The 19,998-nt window shown below is 40.7% G+C and overlaps 1 protein-coding gene across 1 annotated transcript in view; it reads right to left on the reverse strand.

Moving 5' to 3' along the window:
* Window positions 1-19,998, reverse strand: part of kcp (kielin cysteine rich BMP regulator) — a 71,365-nt gene that overhangs the window by 40,168 nt on the left and 11,199 nt on the right. The window contains exons 4-8 of the mRNA XM_018726294.2: window positions 16,049-16,302; window positions 14,898-15,063; window positions 548-624; window positions 298-394; window positions 29-111 (exon numbers count right to left, since the gene is read on the reverse strand). Of these exons, the coding sequence (XP_018581810.2) occupies window positions 29-111; window positions 298-394; window positions 548-624; window positions 14,898-15,063; window positions 16,049-16,302 (677 nt within the window). The remainder of the gene's footprint in view (window positions 1-28; window positions 112-297; window positions 395-547; window positions 625-14,897; window positions 15,064-16,048; window positions 16,303-19,998) is intronic.

Raw genomic sequence — 19,998 nt, forward strand, 5'->3', positions numbered from 1 at the left:
CTATAAGAATTAAGGGGAGCATACTCACAGCGCAGGAACAGTTCATACAGGGGTTGCTTCTAGATATAAACACATCACCATTCTCATACATCTCGTCTTCGTACTCGCAACCTTAAGAAAGTGCAGAACTTTACCTCAGTCTTTTATCATTATTAGGTAACAAAATCTAATTGCCACTCCCGCAAAGCCCAAAGTGTAGGATGAAACTGACACAAGCATCTTGTCACTTGGCAACAACTCTAATTTGTAGGGGTAACCAGTCATTTATTAGACAAACTATTGAGGGCATGCTTTTACCTGGCTGGCAGACTGGACAGCATTCCTCAGGTGGGATGTATTGCTTGAGGCAAGAGAGCTGTGGGCAACGCACCTCCTCACATTGTACTGTCCCATTCTGTGCAACCAAAAGCAGCCAATAAATACCACACCATATTCCACTTCCTGTAATAGCAACAAGTAACAAATATACCCTTTTAGACTCCTACAAAGGTTGCAACTGTTGGGATTTTAAGCAAGTTATTACCCTCTGATGGCAGGCAGTGCTTACCTCACATGAACAGCTAGAGCAGGGGTCTGGACTGAATCTGTCTCCACTGTGGTACCTCTTGCCATCGAGACTGCAATCTTCAAGGGACAGAACCCACATCATACCAGGAGACTGGAGAATCATTACTAAACTCATTTCTGATCACTACAGGAATAAGTACTTTCATTGTTCATTGCAAACTATAAAATTTCTCAATGTGTGTCCCAACATGACCCTCCCATCATATAACAAGCAGAAAGGAAAGAGAAGCACAGTAACATGTTTGGGGCTATAGATGTTCTTGTGACTTGTGGTTTTGACCCTGACAATCTGGGTTTTTGTATCATAGTGCCTAACTTTCATGCAACAGCATTCTTAATACACATTTGCCATTCCTCCAATAGTGAAATGGGATCACAACAGCTGAAACAGAATTTTCTCCGTCAACTGCAAAAAAATCAGAACGACCCGCATTGCTGGTGTTCGAGCGGGGAATGCGCTTATTGTAAATATTTGCATTGTGGGAAACGTGAAATGTGGGTGTTCAACTACTGGGGGCACTTCTGGGGAAAGTGGTGGGGTGACCATGTTTGCCAGTGTGTAGGGAGGGAGAGCCTGGGGGCGCTAAGCAGGCCGGCAAGGCTGGCTGGAGGCACAGGTCCTGGATGAAACGAGGTCCTCGGACCGAGAGTATTATTTCCCTGTGTGCCGGTGTTCAAATAAATCATTCGAGATGAACGCTGCCTGTGCGTCCTTCTTCAACCTATCCAAACCCTGGGCGCTGCGCGCCACAGAATGTTCAACAGCATAAACTGGAATGGATCACAAAGCCCAAACTGCAGTCGTACCAGAATGCCTTGAACATTACAAACACTAAAACTGAAAAACAATGTGTGTGGAAACAGACATTCCCTATCTGATTCAATTTATGTACTGTATATAACATATACTGGAAATCATTTGGCCATATGGGAGTTTCTTCAGGAACGGAAGGATATATATATATATATATATATATATATATATAGCCTGTACAAGGGCCTGTAATGGCATACACAGACTTATGTGTTCGAGAAGAGAGTTTTACATTACGAAAGAGTGTAGGTAATACATGTGCCGTTGTCTCACCATCACATCTGTCTTTTGAACACATCTGCAGCAGAGGAGCCATCAGCACCAAACTAGTAGCTGCTCAAGTCAAGAGTTGCATCAGCAGCCCTCAAGTCTCATCTGTGTTATCTTAAGTGTCATACCTATTGCTCAGAGCCTTGTATCACTCTACTGACAAAACTGCTCTGTTAAAATAAATTTGATTAAGGTATCCTGGTTTGCATCATAAAGCAATTTATCATAGAAATTTCAATGCTTTCTCCCTCAACAGAATGTTCACACCTTAACTGAACTCGCTAGCCTCCCTGTATAGAATCTGGAATAATCTCAACCACCTTTACTATCCTCTGGTCAACTTCCACTGCACATACTAACCTTTCCTGAATCCACAAAGCTTTTAACATCTTCTGAGCTTCAGCTGCTTAGAGTGCATCGAATTCTGGGGGGCTCAAGAACCTCGCTCAACAGCAGCTCTGAACCTTGCACTGGACTCTAAGCCCACATGGAAAGTACAACAGGCATCCACTCACGTGCACAGTTTAATATTTCTGACTTCTGAAACAAATTATCAATTATCACTGCAATTTAAATACAGATTATAGAGAAAAAAAGAGCATTCCTAGTAAATTTAAGTTAGAATGATAGAGCTACCAACCACCAAAATATTTATGAATAACCTGCTCACATGAAGCAGCATCAGTTACTTTTTTTGATTCTGGCTGAAGCTTTATTGTAATTTTTAGTTTTTTTTTTTGTTTGTTTTACTTTATTTTGTAACTATTTTAACCTTAGTTGACTTCAAAGCTAAAATGCTCGCTGAAGGGAAAGGGGAAAAAAAAAAAAAAAAAAAAAAAATCACGCAGTTCATTTTAAAGCTACTAAACATTTGGGTCAAATTTTTACAGAACGCTTTGAATCCTGGTAAGCAGGACCGCAGTGGGACTCACCTTCAGCCTTGGAATTAGATGTTTCTGACCTGAACAGTGAAAATTACTGAAAGTTACAGGTAACGAACACTGAAACTATAACTAATGTAGCTGTCATGGTACTGTACACTGACCAAACAGGCTATTCCATGCTGCAAATAAACAGTAATGCAGAATAAACTAATACACTAATGAAAAAAATCAGTGCTGTGGAGTTGAATTCGACACATAGCAACCACTCTTAAAACATGCACATTCATTCCAGATCGACATGGCTCAGAGTCACAAAAGTGAATTTCACCAGGGGACAGTACCGCTTTCAGACACACGATTCTCCAAGTACACTTAGTCCAAAACTGCACTGGTGCATTTTACACATGTAGATGTATACGGCACTGAAACGAAGTTTAAAAAAATTAGTAAGAGATAACCACCCGCGTGCTTTTCTTTTTAAACGAGGCTATGAAAAAGATTTACCATTGCCTCATCGTCTACTGAGTGTAAACTCGGGGAGAATATTCCAAGTCCACAATGCATGAGCTGAATTTGAACTCACAGCTGAGTAAACATCTAAGGAGCCATGAGGCACCAGCATTACCTGCTGCGTCACCACAGTGCGACAAATTCAAGCAAAAATGACAAATGATTTTTTTTTACACTACATTTTTTTTCCACCCATATGATAAACAAAGCATATTGCATAAATGACCAGCAGCGTATAATATTTGTAAAAATATTTCATATGTGCTACCATATCCTTGTACAACACAGCTACCACAGGTGGCCTTAATATTTTACGCTGCTCACCACCTCTATCCTAAATTCGGAATATATTGGTTATTTCGAAGCCCTTTTCATTCAGTGCTTATTTCTTTTTAATCCTGGTTTTAATATCTTTCTGTTCTCTGCATGCAGCTGTGGTCCTCAGTCTTTCTCCAGATGTGATTTGCTTTCAGTATTGTTTTTAGCTGCATATTATAGCACATACTTGCATTGCAAAAACATCTCAGTGTTATAAGCAAACTGTTTAATACCGATTCTAAGTTTCAAAGTGACAGCCATGACTTGTGACCCTCAGAGCAGATCTCTCTCAATCTTAAATTTAGCTGCCGACTGGGAAACACATCCTCACACCCCTAAATTCATAATGAGTATGTAAACTGTGCAATGGATTTTGGAATTTTTCAACAAGTTAAATACAAAAATGGAAGAGACCTGCCTTCATATCAGCAGTTCCTTTTTAGATCAGAGGGAAGGATGGAGATTAGTGACAAGAGGAGAAGCCCTTATTTAAACACAGTCAAAGAATGTGTGGGGGTTCATAGACAAAATAGCTGAGGTGTCCAACAAGCACCATTTTCGCTCAACTTTAAGAGCACGGTCAAGGCCCTCATGTGGCACTCGCTCAGGTCTGAGAGCTCTATGTACAGTACGCAACGTTTTATTCTCAAGGACCCAGAGCGCTCCACCTTTCAGCAAACAGCCATATGTTCAGCCCTGAGTTACTGCACAGGTTTCTTTTACTCATTATGAACCAGCCAAGTCTGCAAGTTTCCTTCAACATCCACTGTGAAGACAAAAGGCATATGTCACACACAAAGTGAGCATAAGAAAATATTATCCAGCTAAAAGAGCGCTAACACCTAGTGGGAAAAGACATTAAAAAAAATCAGGTTATCGTGTTTTTCTATATTCTTCCACAACAGCCTGAGCCCAGTGGTTGAGAAGAAAGTAACTGATGAATATATACTGATGTCACACTGGGAGAAAATAGTAGAGAAGATACTAGATCATAAAAGAAATATTTTTACTACTTCAACTAAAGCATAAATACTTAAAACTGCTTTTTGTAAAAGAAATGCCTAAAAAAAGACTATTGTGTCAACAGTTTGGATCATTATATCACTAGCAATCAGAATTTATTAAGAAATCATTTACGTTGTGAGCCATACTGCTGCTATGAAAACAAAATCTCACTTCTGCAACTCAATCACCGATCCTTTGCACAGTACGGGATATCAGAACAATACAAACAATTTACAACAGTCTGCGTTCAACCTATTTGGTGGTCAACCGCGATCAAGCCAATTTCCATTCTGAGTACTTGGTTCCTCAGAGTTCACCATCCCAGGCACATGACCTGGCTGCCCGTGGCCCTGTCATACCACTCAGTAAAACAAGAGCCACAGTAATTGAGGCGGCACTCGGCCTCTGGGTAGCCGGGACAACGGGCGGTCTGGCACAGGTCAGGACAGTTCACTGGGGCAGCACCTAACGGACAGCCAGAGAACCACTGCAACTCAAAGCAAAACCTGAAGGAGATAAAAAAAAAAAAAAAAGGAACACACACGGGTAATTAGACTGAAAGTCACTGCATTTCCTGTGTGATCATCATGCTAACTGATACATCTGCTGCCTGTCCATTGTGCTAAATCACAAATCCTCAAGGAGAAGCCTTTATCTCAGCAACTACAGATACTGGGTTTCTTTATTTTGCTAACTGGCTTGTTTATGTAAAGTGTTGCTACATCAGATGCACAGCTCATCCTTGCATGACTGGACTAGTTGGAGGCCCAGCCATGCGACTGACTGGCAATTCCAATTCATCATACATATGATTTTTTTTAATCATTCCAAAATCATAGTATTCTTTTATAAGTAAATAAAATGTTTTAACAAAATACTGTATAACATGACAAAAATGTAGAGTGTTTGTGACACTTAACAAATCTCCATTTATACATTTACTCATTAGATAGACAATTCCAGTATCTGATCTTCTGGGGACTGGTCATGGATGTATGGATTGTACATTCATTCAGTGGACTTCCAATAACTATCAGTGGTTGATTTCTCAAAATAGTTAACCTCCAAGTCAGTGACAATATTCAGTAATATTCCTCTATTGTTAATTCTAACCTACAATACATATTGAATTAATTACCTGAGGTCAGGGGTGACAGGAAGCCATAGGCTGTTCTCCTTCACTGAGGAGATGGTAGGAATATAGTCCCTGTCAAATGGGTGCTGCTTGGCCCATTCTTCTTCAATGTGGGAAATCTGAACCAAGCCCTCTTGTGGATCAAGAACTATCCAGTTTTCAACAAGCCAGTCTGCTGGTAAAGGTGTTATTGGAGGACATATTCGTTTAATTTTGTAAAGTGTGTCTGGTCCCACCATACTGATCTGAAGCTGAGCAAAGAAGTAAAATCTCAGGTAGTGAGGTCCTCGGAAGAAGAAGTTACAGTAGTCTTTGTCATACCCATTAGTTCGAAAACCAAATACATCAAACCCATTCCTGTCCAAACCAAACTTGTCAAAGCCATACTTATTGTATCCATCTTTGAAGAGCTCATGTGCAACCTCCTCACTTCTAGAAGAGGTGAAGGACCCATCCCATTTCATTCCAAATGGTGAAACATTAGATCTGTTGTATCCATAGCGACTGTAGCCAAAGATATCATATCCATCACCATCAAAGTGGTCACGATCGAAGCTGTCCCTTCCATAGCCATGTTTGTTCCAGCCCATTTGGTCAAAGCCACTCCGGTCATACCCATGTCGGTTGTAACCTTTCTTGTCATACTTTGCCCGGTGGTCAACATTAACCTTCTCATTCAGACCACCACTCCTAAAGCTAAATTGATACTGACCCTTGGAATTGAAGCCTTGCTTGCCGTGGCCTGCCTTGTCAAAAGCAGAGAGCTTCTGTGGAGCTGTAATGTTACAGGGAGCCCCCAGAGTGATAGGTACATACAGACTGCACATCTGCTGTTGAAAGAGTAAGACATCATCAGGAGCTACATCAAAAGGCTTCATCTTCACATACCTCCGTTCAGAAGGATAATGAGAGAGAGCATTATGCCGCTCTTGCCAGTGTGCCCACAGCTTGTCCATGAAGGCATAGTGGGACAGGAACACCGGGTCATAGGGGCTGAATGGAGATGCCATATGGCCCCCCACCCAGAGGTGGAAGAGAGCTGAGATAGCTTGAAGCTGGGCAGAGAAGTGGAGGAAATCCCCCTCAGCCAGGGCCAGTTGGATGTTGATTGCATCAGGCAGGTGGACGGAGGTGTTGAAGTTCCTCCTCAGGCAAGGAGACCAGCCCAATTTTGTCTGAAAAGGGTGGTGGGTAACACAGCCCGTCTTGGGGTCCCCATCACCCCCAAAGAAGTTTGCCTGCCAGGCTGCTGAGGTCTCCAAGGAGCCAGCATCCACTGTCCACTCAAAGTAGGGGATAGAGATCTGGCAGAAGGACACCTTCTGCAGCTCATGCTCCACCATTCGCAGGAAAAAGCGATGCCAGGGCAAAAAGGAAAGCTGCCCATTGGCCTGAGGGGTGTAGTCAGCTCTCATTTTAGCAAAGTCTTCCCACACACCTTGTTTTCATCACAGGAATAAGGGGGAATGAAGTGGAATGAAGTAAGAAACATGATTATGAATGACAAACAATTAAAAGAGATATGTAAAAGAGTCCTGTTTAAGTACTTTGTTCCACGGACCCATTTATTTAATTTGTTCTCTACTCACCATGAAACTGTTAATACTGGTTTGTAAAAAGGGGAACAAAGAATCACCCTTAAAGATCGGTTTAAACTAAATTTACCAGAATAAACCAGTACCTTTCATAAATGTAAATTATAATATGCTAGGATATAGACACATGACCTCTATAAAAACTGCTGTACAACAATATCTTAAAAATGTAAGATAGATAATATTTGCATCATCACCCATTATATTAACATACTTGGCAATAAAGCTCGTTCTGATTCTGATGATATAGCATTTGGGAAATCTATAATACTGCCAGTATATCCAGAATCAGCCTGTGAAAATTTAAATCAAGACCATTAAAATAATCATGCTGACCAGTTTGTAGTGGATTCATTTGCTTACACTTAGACAGTGAGGTTATTTTATGATTAGACTGTTGTTGTCTGAAAATTCCATCTAAACAGACAAGAGTTTTGACATATGCAGTGATTTGAAAACATAAGTACACCTTCTGGAAAATTATGTCATTTAAAATATACTTAGACACAGATGTCTGACCAGAGTTATGATGACCACATTTAACAAAGAAGACTTCCTACTCTGAAATTATTCATTCCAAAATGCAACATGTGAAACAGAGCTCCCTGGATAGTGGAAAATATAATTACAGCTCTAGTTTCATTATCTGACAAATTTTCAAAGAGAAGTTTGGTATTAATAAAGAGTAGTTTTAAGGGTGCCAGTTTGTACACAGATTAGAAACTTGTTTTTAAAGTAAGTATGCTAATGAGGGTAAATACATCATGCCAAGGGCAACAGAGCTATCAGAGGAGCTAAAAATTGTTGATGCCCATGTGTTTGGGAAAGAACACAAAATAATTTCAAAGATTTTGCAAGTCTGTCATCCCACCGTGTGAAAGATTATTTACAAATGGAAATAGAAACAAAATGCTCAACAATCTATAAAGGGTATGCTGTTCTACTAGAATCAGCCCATGTGCATGCAAAAAGATGCTGCAAGATCTTCTGTACAATCATGAGTTAACATTAAAGGACCTACACGAATCAATGTCATTGCGTACAAGTCAACACTCAAAAAGAGACTGAACACATTCGGTCTTTATGGGAGGTTTGGAACAAAGAAGTCTCAGCTCCAAAAATACTACATCTAAAGCTTGTTAGAGACAACCTGGATCCAGAATATGACTTGTGGAACAATGAGCTCTGGGCAAATGAGTCAAAGGTACAATTATCTGGCCACAAAGCCAAACAAACACTGCCTTTGAACAATAGAAAATGGCAGTGAGAGCATTACAGTTTAGGAAGCTTTATTGCTTCAGGGCCAGAGCAATTTACTGTTATTGAGTCAACTAAAAATTCCACAATTTACATCCATTACTCCCATAAAGGGGGATGCGGTGGTGCAGTGGGTTGGACCGCAGTCCTGCTCTTTGGTGGGTCTGGGGTTCAAGTCCTGCTTGGGGTGCCTTGCGACGGACTGGCGTCCCGTCCTGGGTGTGTCCCCTTCCCCCTCCGGCCTTACGCCCTGTGTTGCCGGGTAGGCTCCGGTTTCCCGTGACCCCGTGAGGGACAAGCGGTTCTGAAGATGTGTGTGTGTGTGTGTACTCCCATAAAGGATTAACCCATCCTTGATATCACCCCCTTTGGTGAATATTCTATTGTCCCAGAGTTTGTTTCATTACAGCCATACCCAAAGATATGCCCATTCATTTACATTTACTTAGCAGACGCTTTTCTCCAAAGCGACTTCCAATGGATACTATGTAGCGTTATCAGCCCACACCTTATTCACCAAGGTGACTTACACTGCTAGCTACACTACTTACAATGAGTCTACTCATCCATACACCAGTGGAACACACTCTCTCTGTCACTCACATACACACACACACAAAAGTTACAAAAATTTATTTAAAACTAGTATTCAGCTGATACCTTTATCCAAGGTGCATTACACAGTCAGATATACTAAACTCCCTAAAATCATTTACCCACTTACTCAGCAGAGTAACGTAAAATATACATGTATACAGTGCCATGAAAATTATTTGCCCCTTTGCTGACTTCCCGTTACACGTCATTATTAACACTGAATGTTTTCAGGTCAGGGCGTAAGGCCAGAGGGGGAGGGGACACACCCAGGACGGGACGTGTTGCCGGGTAGGCTCCGGTTCCCCGTGACCCCATATGGGACAAGCGGTTCTGAAGATGTGTGTGTGTGTGTGTGTGTGTGTTTTCAGGTCTTCAGCAAAAGTCTAATATTAGATAAAGGGCACCTGAGTGAACACATAACACTTTTATTGATTCAGCTAATGCTTTTCTCCAAAGCAACTTACTATGTTGTTAAACTTACAGCTATTCTCCCATTTATACAGCAGGGTAATTTTAGGTTAAGTACCTTGCTCAAGGGTACCACCACCAGAAGAGGGGATTGAACCTATGACTTTCAGACTTAAAGGCAGAAACACTTACCACTAGGCTACCAGTTGTCCCTTACTTAACCCTCTCAGGGCCAAATTAATACTAGAAGTAAGAAAAATCTTTACCAGCTGATGCTAACTTGCAACGTCTGCCTGGAGAATGTTAATTTATATAACAATGTTATCGAGCACCAGTTGCCACTGTCCGAAAAACAAATTATCCCATTGAAAGTAATCCACTTTAAGGGATAATTAGGGTGAACTGAATGAATACAGCCACCAGTCCTGTTCAATATAAACCTGACTTGGTACATATTGACCTTACTATCAGAGCCAACTTAACAGCTGAAAGAGTCAAGAAGCACATTATACAATCATCACAGTAAATTCCTGAAGAGATACAGAAAAAAGTTGTTTATATCTATTACTACGCAATTTCTGTGGCTCTGGGACTCTACCAAATGAGAACCATAATCTCAAAGTGGAGAACAGATGAAAGAGTGGTGAATCTTCCCAGGAATGGAAGGCCTGCCAATTTTTCTCCAAGGACATGGTATAAAATCATCCAGGAAGTCACAAAGGAGCCTAAAAAACATCCAAAAACTGCAGGATTCTCTTGCCTCGATTAAGAGCAGCGTTCATGGTACCATAATCACAAAGGCACTGGGCAAAAATGAGCTTCATAGCAAAATAGCAAGGCCAAAACCACTGCTAACTAAGGACATAAATGTTCTTAAATTTCTCACTTTTTGGATGACATGGGTCCTATTACATCTGGAATAAAGCAATCATAGCATATCATGGAAAAATATACCAAAAGTCAAACATGGTGATGGTAGCATGATGGTATGGGTATGCCTTGCTGCCTCAAGACCTGTATGACTTGTCCTAATTGAAATAATCATGAATTCTACTGTGTATCCAAAAATTCTTAAAGAGAACGGAATGTCTTATAGTTAGGTCAAGCAGCAAGACAAGTATCCAAAACACCAAAAGGAAGTACACATCAAAACAGCTGAAAGGAAGGAAAATTAGAAGTTTTGAAAGTGTCTAGTCCAGACTTAATCCCAATCAAGATGCTGTGACAGGATCTGAACTAAGCAATTCATGCTCAAAAACCTATCAGTGCTTCTGAATTAAAGCAGTACTGCAAGGAAAAGTGGGATAAAATTTTTCCACAGCAATGTAAAGGACTGATATTGAATTATTGGAAGAGTTTCATTGCAGCTAAAGGTGGTGCAAGCACTTCAGTGCTGGGGAAAATTACCTTTTTCACATAGCTTCAGCTAATGTTGGATAAATCTGTTCATTAGATAATTGAAATAAGTACAACATTTATTTGTCCCATTAGATTTTGATTGATGACCTGAAAACACTGAATGTAAAAAATCTGCAATAATAAAAATGACGTAGGGGTAAATACTTTTTCACAGCACTGTACATACAAATTACTGGCAATTTACTCACCAATGTCCTCAAAATACATCTGTGGACTGTGGAAGAAAACCCACACAATCACGGAGAGAACATGCACAGAGACATGCATGCAGAACTCCATACATACTGAGCAGGGATCGAACTCGCATCAAAACAAACTACTCAGTTGTGAGACACCATGTTAATGTGGTGACTGTAAATTCATTTTGTATGAATTTAAGTTAACAGGGCATGACAACTACGAAAGAGCTTAATAAGCAGAAGTAAACAGTCTACTTTCGAATAATGACCCTTATTATTAGAAAGTATTACTTAATCTAATACTGAATGACTATTTACCTCTGCTGATTAAGACTGCCTTACATTTTCTGTGATAACTAATAACTAAAAAGTAATTGTGTCAGTCTTAATGGGTATTTTAGCATGCATCAATGAATGGATTTATCTTACAAAAGTCTTTCAGGAACACATTACCTTGTTATGGCAGAAGATAGTATTAATAACCACTTGTCCACTACCGTGTCACAGTAGTCCGAAGTCTGTCCATATAGCATATGGTGCAAGGCAATGTACACTCTGGACTGAGAAATTTTGATAATTTGCATGTTTATGATACAAAGATAATGGTATAGTGTCTGAATACTTTACAGAGTGAAAGACATAGGCTGTGAATTCATGAAGATTTATTTATTTAGCTGACACTTTTCCCTAAATCAACATACAATGATCTACTTGTTTACATAACTAGGTAAATTTCACTAGAGCCAACTAGGAATTCGCTTGGCAGTGTGACTTTATGAAACAAAGTACTCCTGTTATGTGAGAATGTACAAATTTCCAGGGTTATTTGTTAAATATAGTCACATTAATCCATTGATTTGAAACCCATTAATTGATTTTGAAGATGATCAGACATCCAATATATTTAAACATGACAAAATTTTCCAAGAGGTGTACTGGCTTTTTCACATAACTATACTATACGGGCTCTCTATAGCCTGTATAATGTGAAGTCTAAGAGATACCTTGCTTTGAGTAAAGCTTCCGGATTGCCTGCTGGTACAGCTCCCTCTCTGTCGGGGTCAGGTCCCGCACTTCCTTGCGCTGGCTGACATGGCGGCAGGTGCACTCAACAGAACCAGTGAAGCTGCAGAGGCAGACTTCACAGCCATGCTCGAATGACTGGCCAAAGCGATAGGAGTGGCCCGCATGCGAACAACCACAACCATCTCCACAGAGCAAGTCCCCACAGCGCCGACCAAGTGAGAAGCTCATCACCTCCCCATTTGGGCCTCCCATACCCCGCAGCTGGCACTGTGCACGCGACACGTACTCGCATCTGTAGGTAAACCCGGTGCAGGTGCCAAGGTAGTTGTAGCCATGGGAGTCCTGTCCACTGCAGTCGAAGCCAGCCCGGTCGTAGCCATCCCAGTTGTAACCATCCAAACCAAATTCAGACCGGTCATCATGCTCCCCTTTTCGGTTATATCCTGTGAGGTTAAAGCCCGTGTCCCGATGAAATCCGTCTTTGTCATATCCCTGCTGGTCATAACCATATTTGTCATACCTTCTGCCATCACTCAGTCCACTGAACACTTCTCCATTAAGGCCAAACAGGGCTGGACCCGTCCACACCTGACTCTCCACCTTCCTCCTGTGGCTGCCACGGTCCAGGTTGGAGGCATTGTAACCATGCCGGTCGTAACCCTCCCGGTCAAACCCCACCAAAAGGCCTGGGTGACGGGGCAGACGGATGCAGCAGGCCCCCAGCATGCACTGCTGCTGGCAGGCTCCTTGGCTCTCAAAGTTGTTCCCATTTCCCCCACAGCCACTGTAGAGAAACTCCTCACAGGATGCAGAGACTGAATTGTAAAACCAACGGCTCACAGCATCCCGTTTAGTCCTACAATGGCCCGCCATCTTTGGCATAAAGCAAGCCTAAAAAGCAGGCACATGAGACAGATGGAGTCCAAAGATACTAGATGAACAATTCACACGTTTTCATTGTTATTAACACACATCAGTCAGTACTTTGTGACACTAACATCTAATGCTATGATTGCTAGTGCAACTACTACCAGTATTTAAATTTTTGACATCATGATTTACACGACAAAGTAATAGTGATATAGTGAGAAATACTACTCTTAAGAGTTAACCGTGAGATGTCAACTATCAGCATGAGATGAAGTTAATAAACATAAAGACACAGAGAGCCTCAAAGCAAGCTGTCTGAAGTTAGGCAAGGAGCACAACATGCGCTACATCCCAAAAGACACCATTTGGGCTGCAGGAAAAACAATGGCTAAGCAACATCTAGGGCACCCTTGCCAGTGTTCCCAGTTTTTAACCAAGATCCCCAGGAAGAGAGGCAAAAGAACTAGCAAAATTAGGTTTTTATAGACCTTACTCAGGAGAATTTAACACTTTGGCTAACACACCACAGGTACAAAGTATGTAAAAGCGGCTACCTCCAAAACCACTCTTTAGTAAATGTGATTTTAAATATAATCAATAAACAGCACATGGTTTCTGCAGGAATTTAATAAACTTGAACAATATAAATAATTGCACAGAAGCCAACCTTGTGAAACAAACCTCCACTGCTTTTACTGAAAGTAAAACTGTTATTTTACTATAGTGAGAGATGCTTAAAGAATAAAGAATTTCAAAGTGACGAAATGTTATGAAATATTCTCTTTCATGAGCCATTTACAGGGGATATTTTGTGATAAAATTATGATAATGAATAATAGCTTGAGAGAGTCATTTTTAATCAAAAACTACACGAGTAAGGTTTATAAACAGAGGTCTCTAAACAAACAGCTGACAGATCTAACATGGTACAGATGGCAGACAGACAGCTACAGGAACTAACCAAAGCCACATATTTGAAGATCTACAAGCAACTAAGTCTACAACACATACGCCTGGGACTAGAGGGTGGACTGGACTGCTGTACCTGAGTCACCCACTTTTCACAAAAGCGACCCACGGCAGCTGGTGGACACGCACACCTATATCCTGAGGACTGCCCGGTGCCTGATGGCAAAATTTGGCAGAGCCCCCCGTTAAGGCAAGGACTTGAAACACAGGGATCTGCAAGAAGACAGGACTCTTTAGCACTTCCTAAATCCAGATTTAGCAGCTTTTCTCAAAGACTGAATGAATAGATAAGTTAATTCTGGTGTGAATAGATGGATACATTAAGTCCCAGTCAAAGAGGTGGACTATGACCTACACCGAGTAAAAAGTGAATCTGATATTTATAACATACACCTCTAAGAATATGTTCCTCATCATGCACTTTGACTTTTCCTATGAGACTCTCAGAACTTGACTTGGAACATAGGATGTTGCCAAAGGGGAAATCTGTTTCTCTCAAAGTAAAAAGTTTTGAATCATAATCATGGGCACAGCTTTCAAGAGAAGTGCAAGAAACAAAAATTCGCCATTTTTACTTACCACCTTCATGTTAAATTAACCATCCCAAGTCAACCAAAAGAAAAAACACAAAATCAGAGAATCCATGTCTACGTGGAAAAGATGATCATACAAACCTGTTATACGCTGAATACCCCTCCCTTTTTAAAAAAAATGATGGTTCTACTCATTGCTGTGGTTTTACTTTTTGTTGTGATTGTCATATCCTGGTGGACCAGCCAAATTAGTCAGATTGTACAAACTCAGTTTTAAAATATTCCTGCAGCCTTGAGCCTAGCCAACTTATGTAACATTTAAAGTTGTATGTAGGATAAAATAAATCAGCTTTCAAAACAGTAAAAAAGTTCAAATAAAAACAACAACTTGCAGTCATCCCAGTAAAAATTTTCCATCAGTGTCACCCAGGTTTCTTGTTGCCATCGATTAATAAGCGTAATTTTAAAAAGCTGAAATTTTCAGGCCAAGTTTCACTGAAGTGTGGAGCAGTGGAAACACACCAGTGACAAAACCACTCACCTTCGGAGACTGCACACTGCACTTTCCCAGCAACACACACACAGGCAGAGCGCTGGCCCATCTCCCAGCGTGCCCCGTCCTCCAACTGCTGGCCCTCCCAGAAGCAGGTAGGCCTCCGGCATTCGCACGACTCCAAGTACTGCACCCGTGTCTGCAACTCTGAATTCTGTGCGTGGCACAACCCCAGGTTAACGGCCATCTAGCTGCTTCCTTTGTCTATTATGTTACTGTACTGTAGTAGCAAATGAAGCATTTTGTCGCCCTTGATATGAGTATTCAGTGTACCAGAGCACAGGGTTATGAATGGCTTCATTTAATACTCTTACTTCAGGAAACAAAACATTTCTTTGTATTTATGAAGACAGAATCTGGATCTCCTGCACCTCCTAGAAAGTAAGTGGCATGAGACCACACACACTATGCAGTCTTCTTCACTGTTATTGTTTGGTTCTTGCGGCCTTGAGTTCCCAACTACAAGTACCACATTTTTTCCTAGTTTCACCAGTAATCATGTCAGTAATCATGTGTCTTAATCATTAATCAACACCGCAACTATACAAACAATGTCAAGTTATTGGTGACTGAACTGATTTGTTTTTATTGACTCTTTTAACTTTATTATTCTACAGTCATACAGTATTAAAGAGTAATTAATGAAGTGAAGCTGCCTTATTGTGCTGTGTTATAACTAATGAAAATTACTGAAGTAATGTGTCAATTTTAATGAGATTTGGTGATATTTTAGTGTAGCATTTCACTGCATGTCGTACTAAGTATGGCTGAGGATGTGACAAATACTTGAACTAAATGTATGTCAGTTTTGGAGCTTAGGAACACAAACATTTTTACCATTTAAACTATCTGACTTGTGAAAATTAACCCTACAAAAAAGGTTTTGCAGGAATGAATTACACTGGTAAGGGAAGGAAGACTGCTTGTGCTGATGTTAATGTAAAGGCAGCATAGGAGCCAAAAGCTGTGCTTATGTACTTGAGTGACCAATTACTACTGATGTCTATATGTTTGATTAGAAGCACAGAAAAACACCATGCTTCAAAAATAAATATTTCAAAAACAATATGTGAATCCTTCAAACAATCCATTAATCATAGTGTAGGGTTTAGGTGTATGTGATTACCCGGAATGCATACCTGAGTCTTGAGCATTTCCACCATGCTGCTGAGGCCTTCCACCAGGCCCTCCAGCCTCCGAAGCCTGTCTTCTTCACTACTGGCCACAGCTCTAAACCTTCCTTGTGACCCTGGAGGACCCAGGGGACTTCGCTGTGGCTGGTCGTGTGCCACATCTGACTGTGGTTCCAAATGTATCCTGGGATCTCCTTCACCGGTGTCCTCCATGACAGGGTCTACCAGCTGCTCACTCAACGTTGAGAAAGGCAGTGGATCTGAAATTTACAGTAAAAGCAAGACAACTGGATTACAGATGAGTGAGCATTCCTTAATGCCACAATTCTTTCACAAATCATCTCACACAACCTATGCAATGTTTCACATCAATGATGGTAATGCAGGAGTGGAACAAGAAAAGCTAATCTAAAATGATCTAACCATGTAGGACAATTTCAAAGTTCACTTCAACAGCCTTGAAATGTCAGCACGATTCATGAGTAAATACTCATGTGAACATGAGTATTTCACAAAAGACACAAAGTAAAACCCTTTTTGGGATGGAAATGATCTGGGTGTACAAAAAGTTTGAGGGGACCACCCTTTGGTCAGGATGCAGGGATATGAACGGGGGTCTTTGAGATGAGGGCTGTATCCTGTTGCGACTAGAGAAGTAGCATCCTCAGATGTCAAAAGCAAAGGAAGGCGAATGGAAGCAAGGATACAGAAAATAACCTCAGGGTTATATAAGCAGAGAGGTTTCATTTCCTGTTTGTTTCTAAGCTTGTCCTCAGATTGCAAAGAAATACCTCAGTATGAGGACACGATGGGCTTTGTGAAAGAACAACTGAAGATTCCTCATTGCTTAACTTTGTAGTTTTCTTTCATAGATATAGTAGCTCTCACGCTATGCTTTAAACCTCTATGTGAACTCCCTGCAAAGTTCTGTAAGTGTGACATTTGCACTATGAAAACTTTAATTTAAACCAGTCCTTCATATTCTAAATGTTAGGGTTTATACTGTCCAGTTGTTAACGTTGTTCATGGGAGCAAATGCATGCAAAAAGTGAAAAAGAACTCCAGAAACACTTCAAACTTTACAAATTATTTGTGCAAATGAAGAGATACTGTATTTTTTATTTTACAGGAAACAGCAAATATGGACTATGTAACTGCTGAGTATTGGTACCTTCAGAACACTGGAAAATTGTCAATTACATTTATTAGTTTAGCAGACCCTTTTCTGCAAAGCAAAGCGAATCTCAGAGAAAATACAATGAGTGCATTACATCAACGGAAGGAAAGATGTGGATGCCGATACATAATTCTAGAGTACAGTTAATTTGTCACAATCCACCATATAACCCAGTATGCATAGCACAAGTAGTTGCATAAAGTTTTACATTATTGAACAATTTCTAATCACAAAATTATTAAAAAGAAACATTCACACATTTATCATGCACTTAAGAGATCGGGGGAGAAGTTAGTCCGAAAGAGGTGAGTTTTGAAACCCTTCTTAAATGTAGAAAGATTCAGCGGTTCTGAGCGAGGGAGGTCATTCCGCCACAGCGGAGCCATAACCGAAAATCTTTGTGCTTTCGATTCTGGACCTTGAGATACAGACACCAAAGACACAGGACCTGGACAAAGGCTCAGAGGACTCGTATGGGCAGTACAGGAACAGAAATGCATGGCAAACGGAACTTTTGAAATTTTGGGGGTCCTGAAATGATAGCTATTCATATTTGAAAACTTGCAGAAGTTGCTAATCTGAAGCAATTCTGCATGGGCAACTGTGCCAAAATTCCTAAACAGTGCTGTGAGACCTTGAGCAACAGTTACAGGAAAAATTCTGTTGCAGTCACTGCAGCTAAAGGTAGCAAAACCAGTTATTGACTACATTATATTTTTTTTTTTTTTACACCAAAGAAATTAATTTTTTTTTCAGGCTCAATTCCTGTGCTACTGAGATTGACAGAAATATCTAATAAACTTGAACACAAAAAGTTGCAAAAACTGAGAAAACTGGAAATAAGGAAAATACTTTTTCACAACACTGTACCTCCAAATCGCTTTGTCCGAAAAGTTGTTCTAGGATTTACAGCACCTCGGTGAAGGTAATCGCATCAGAATACTGCTCCCTTGAAAATAAGGACGTCTATAACCGATGCAGTACTGAGGCAATAAGGTAATTTCCTCACCCCTAGAGATCAGGCCTTACTCCAACCCACATGAGCTCAACCATAATGTGAATCTCTGGAAATTAACACCCTAACAGTTCACGGAACCAAGGAAGAGTAACAAAAATAAGCAAGACACGGCCACATAACCAAGCAATGTTATGATGAAAAAAGGGAACAAATATTCTATTGCCAATACCATTACCATAAGCATAATAAGATTATCAACACAACTGGCTTTCAATGCGTCTATAGCCATTACACCAGAGGGGTGTTCAGCATAATTCTCATCCAGTTCAGGCCTTAGCATTATACTGTCTATTCATTATTCCATTTGATTACTTGCCCTACTTTACAGTGAGACAGCGAAGGAAGGGTAATGTCCCACATGAATGGGCACACTTGAATAGAACCTCTTTGATAACATTGTCAAAAAACCCATTAAAAAATTAATTAGAAACCCTTTTAGATTATCTGCTTTCTACAGAAACATCAAAAAAAAAAAAAACCAGGTGCTAGTCCGCCAGCAGCGGTTGCTGACCTGGAAGCACAACAGTCCATTTGTGAGCATAATTGTGGAGGGGGTCAGGCAAAAGTGAGAAGGGCAGACATCTATGCACATTACCCTTTGTGAGTGGTGAATCAACAGAGTGCGATTATATCCTGTTTGCTGGACCTCCCGCCAAGATGTGTCAAGTGCGCACAATGGTACAGCTTGAAAACAGCTGCCAGCTACTTGGCAACAACCAGTGGGGAATGTCTCTTCAAAGCTGAAAGGAGGACAAGAGTGTGAACTCCAGGAGCGCAGTCAAACAGAGCAGTATTTACAAGGCCCGCAGGTTCTCACCGACTAGATTAGTGAAGCCGGAAAGTCCTTATAACCTCTTTTCTCCACTCTTTTGATGACGGATCTCTAGCAACACGAAGGAGGAGAAGCTTCTTTTTTTTTTTTTTTTTTTTATTTTTTTAAATTCAGCTGCTAACTTTCTCTTACAATGTTCACTAATCCCTTCAAGAAGTTTGGACCCTGTTACTTGGATCCAAGCAGCACGTGACTGCTAAAAGGAACATTCCCACAGTTTTAATAAGTTCACTGGCAGTCTAAGGCTTGAACATGATCTAGATACTTAGGTTTCAAAGGTGTGTTTCCCTACACTTGTCCAGCTTAAATCATCAGATGCAGATTCGGAACATACATATGTGCTAAAAAGGCAGTAAACAGTCATTTCTAAAAGCCGTTCTCAGCTCCAGCAGCTAGCGGCCTAGTGATCGCCTTTGGATTTGAACGTTTAAGTTTCCATTCGTGTTACTTAGTCTAAATTGCTACGCAACTGTATAAATGAGTGAATTAATGTAATAACTGCAAGTTCAGCCCTTATCTCACAACAAGCTCTACGCAGTTTCTGGTTCAGCCTATGGTGATATGGACTATGGCAAGTCTCTCCCGTTCAGCCTACTGGCTTCCTCCATCAGCTTACTGCCTAGAAGAGCGTCAACGGGTGCGTTCCCCGATAAGTACAGCACCTGATCGCTCGTTACATTATAGCGAGACTGCAACAGTCCTTCACAAGAGAGCCAAAATCAAAATCCTAAAATTTCTCGGTTCTGGCTCCATCGTGGTGGAATGATCTCCTTCTGTCATTCAGAACTGCTGAATGCTTCCAATTGTTCAAGAAGGGTCTCAAAACACATCTCTTTAGATCTCCTATCTGCTCCATAAATTTACACTGTTTTTCACAAATGCCTTTGTATTTCCTATCAATTATACAGTATATGCTGCTAGTCATGTAA

This window comes from Scleropages formosus, chromosome 21, assembly GCF_900964775.1.
Source record: "Scleropages formosus chromosome 21, fSclFor1.1, whole genome shotgun sequence".
In the NCBI taxonomy this organism is placed as follows: Eukaryota; Metazoa; Chordata; class Actinopteri; order Osteoglossiformes; family Osteoglossidae; genus Scleropages; species Scleropages formosus.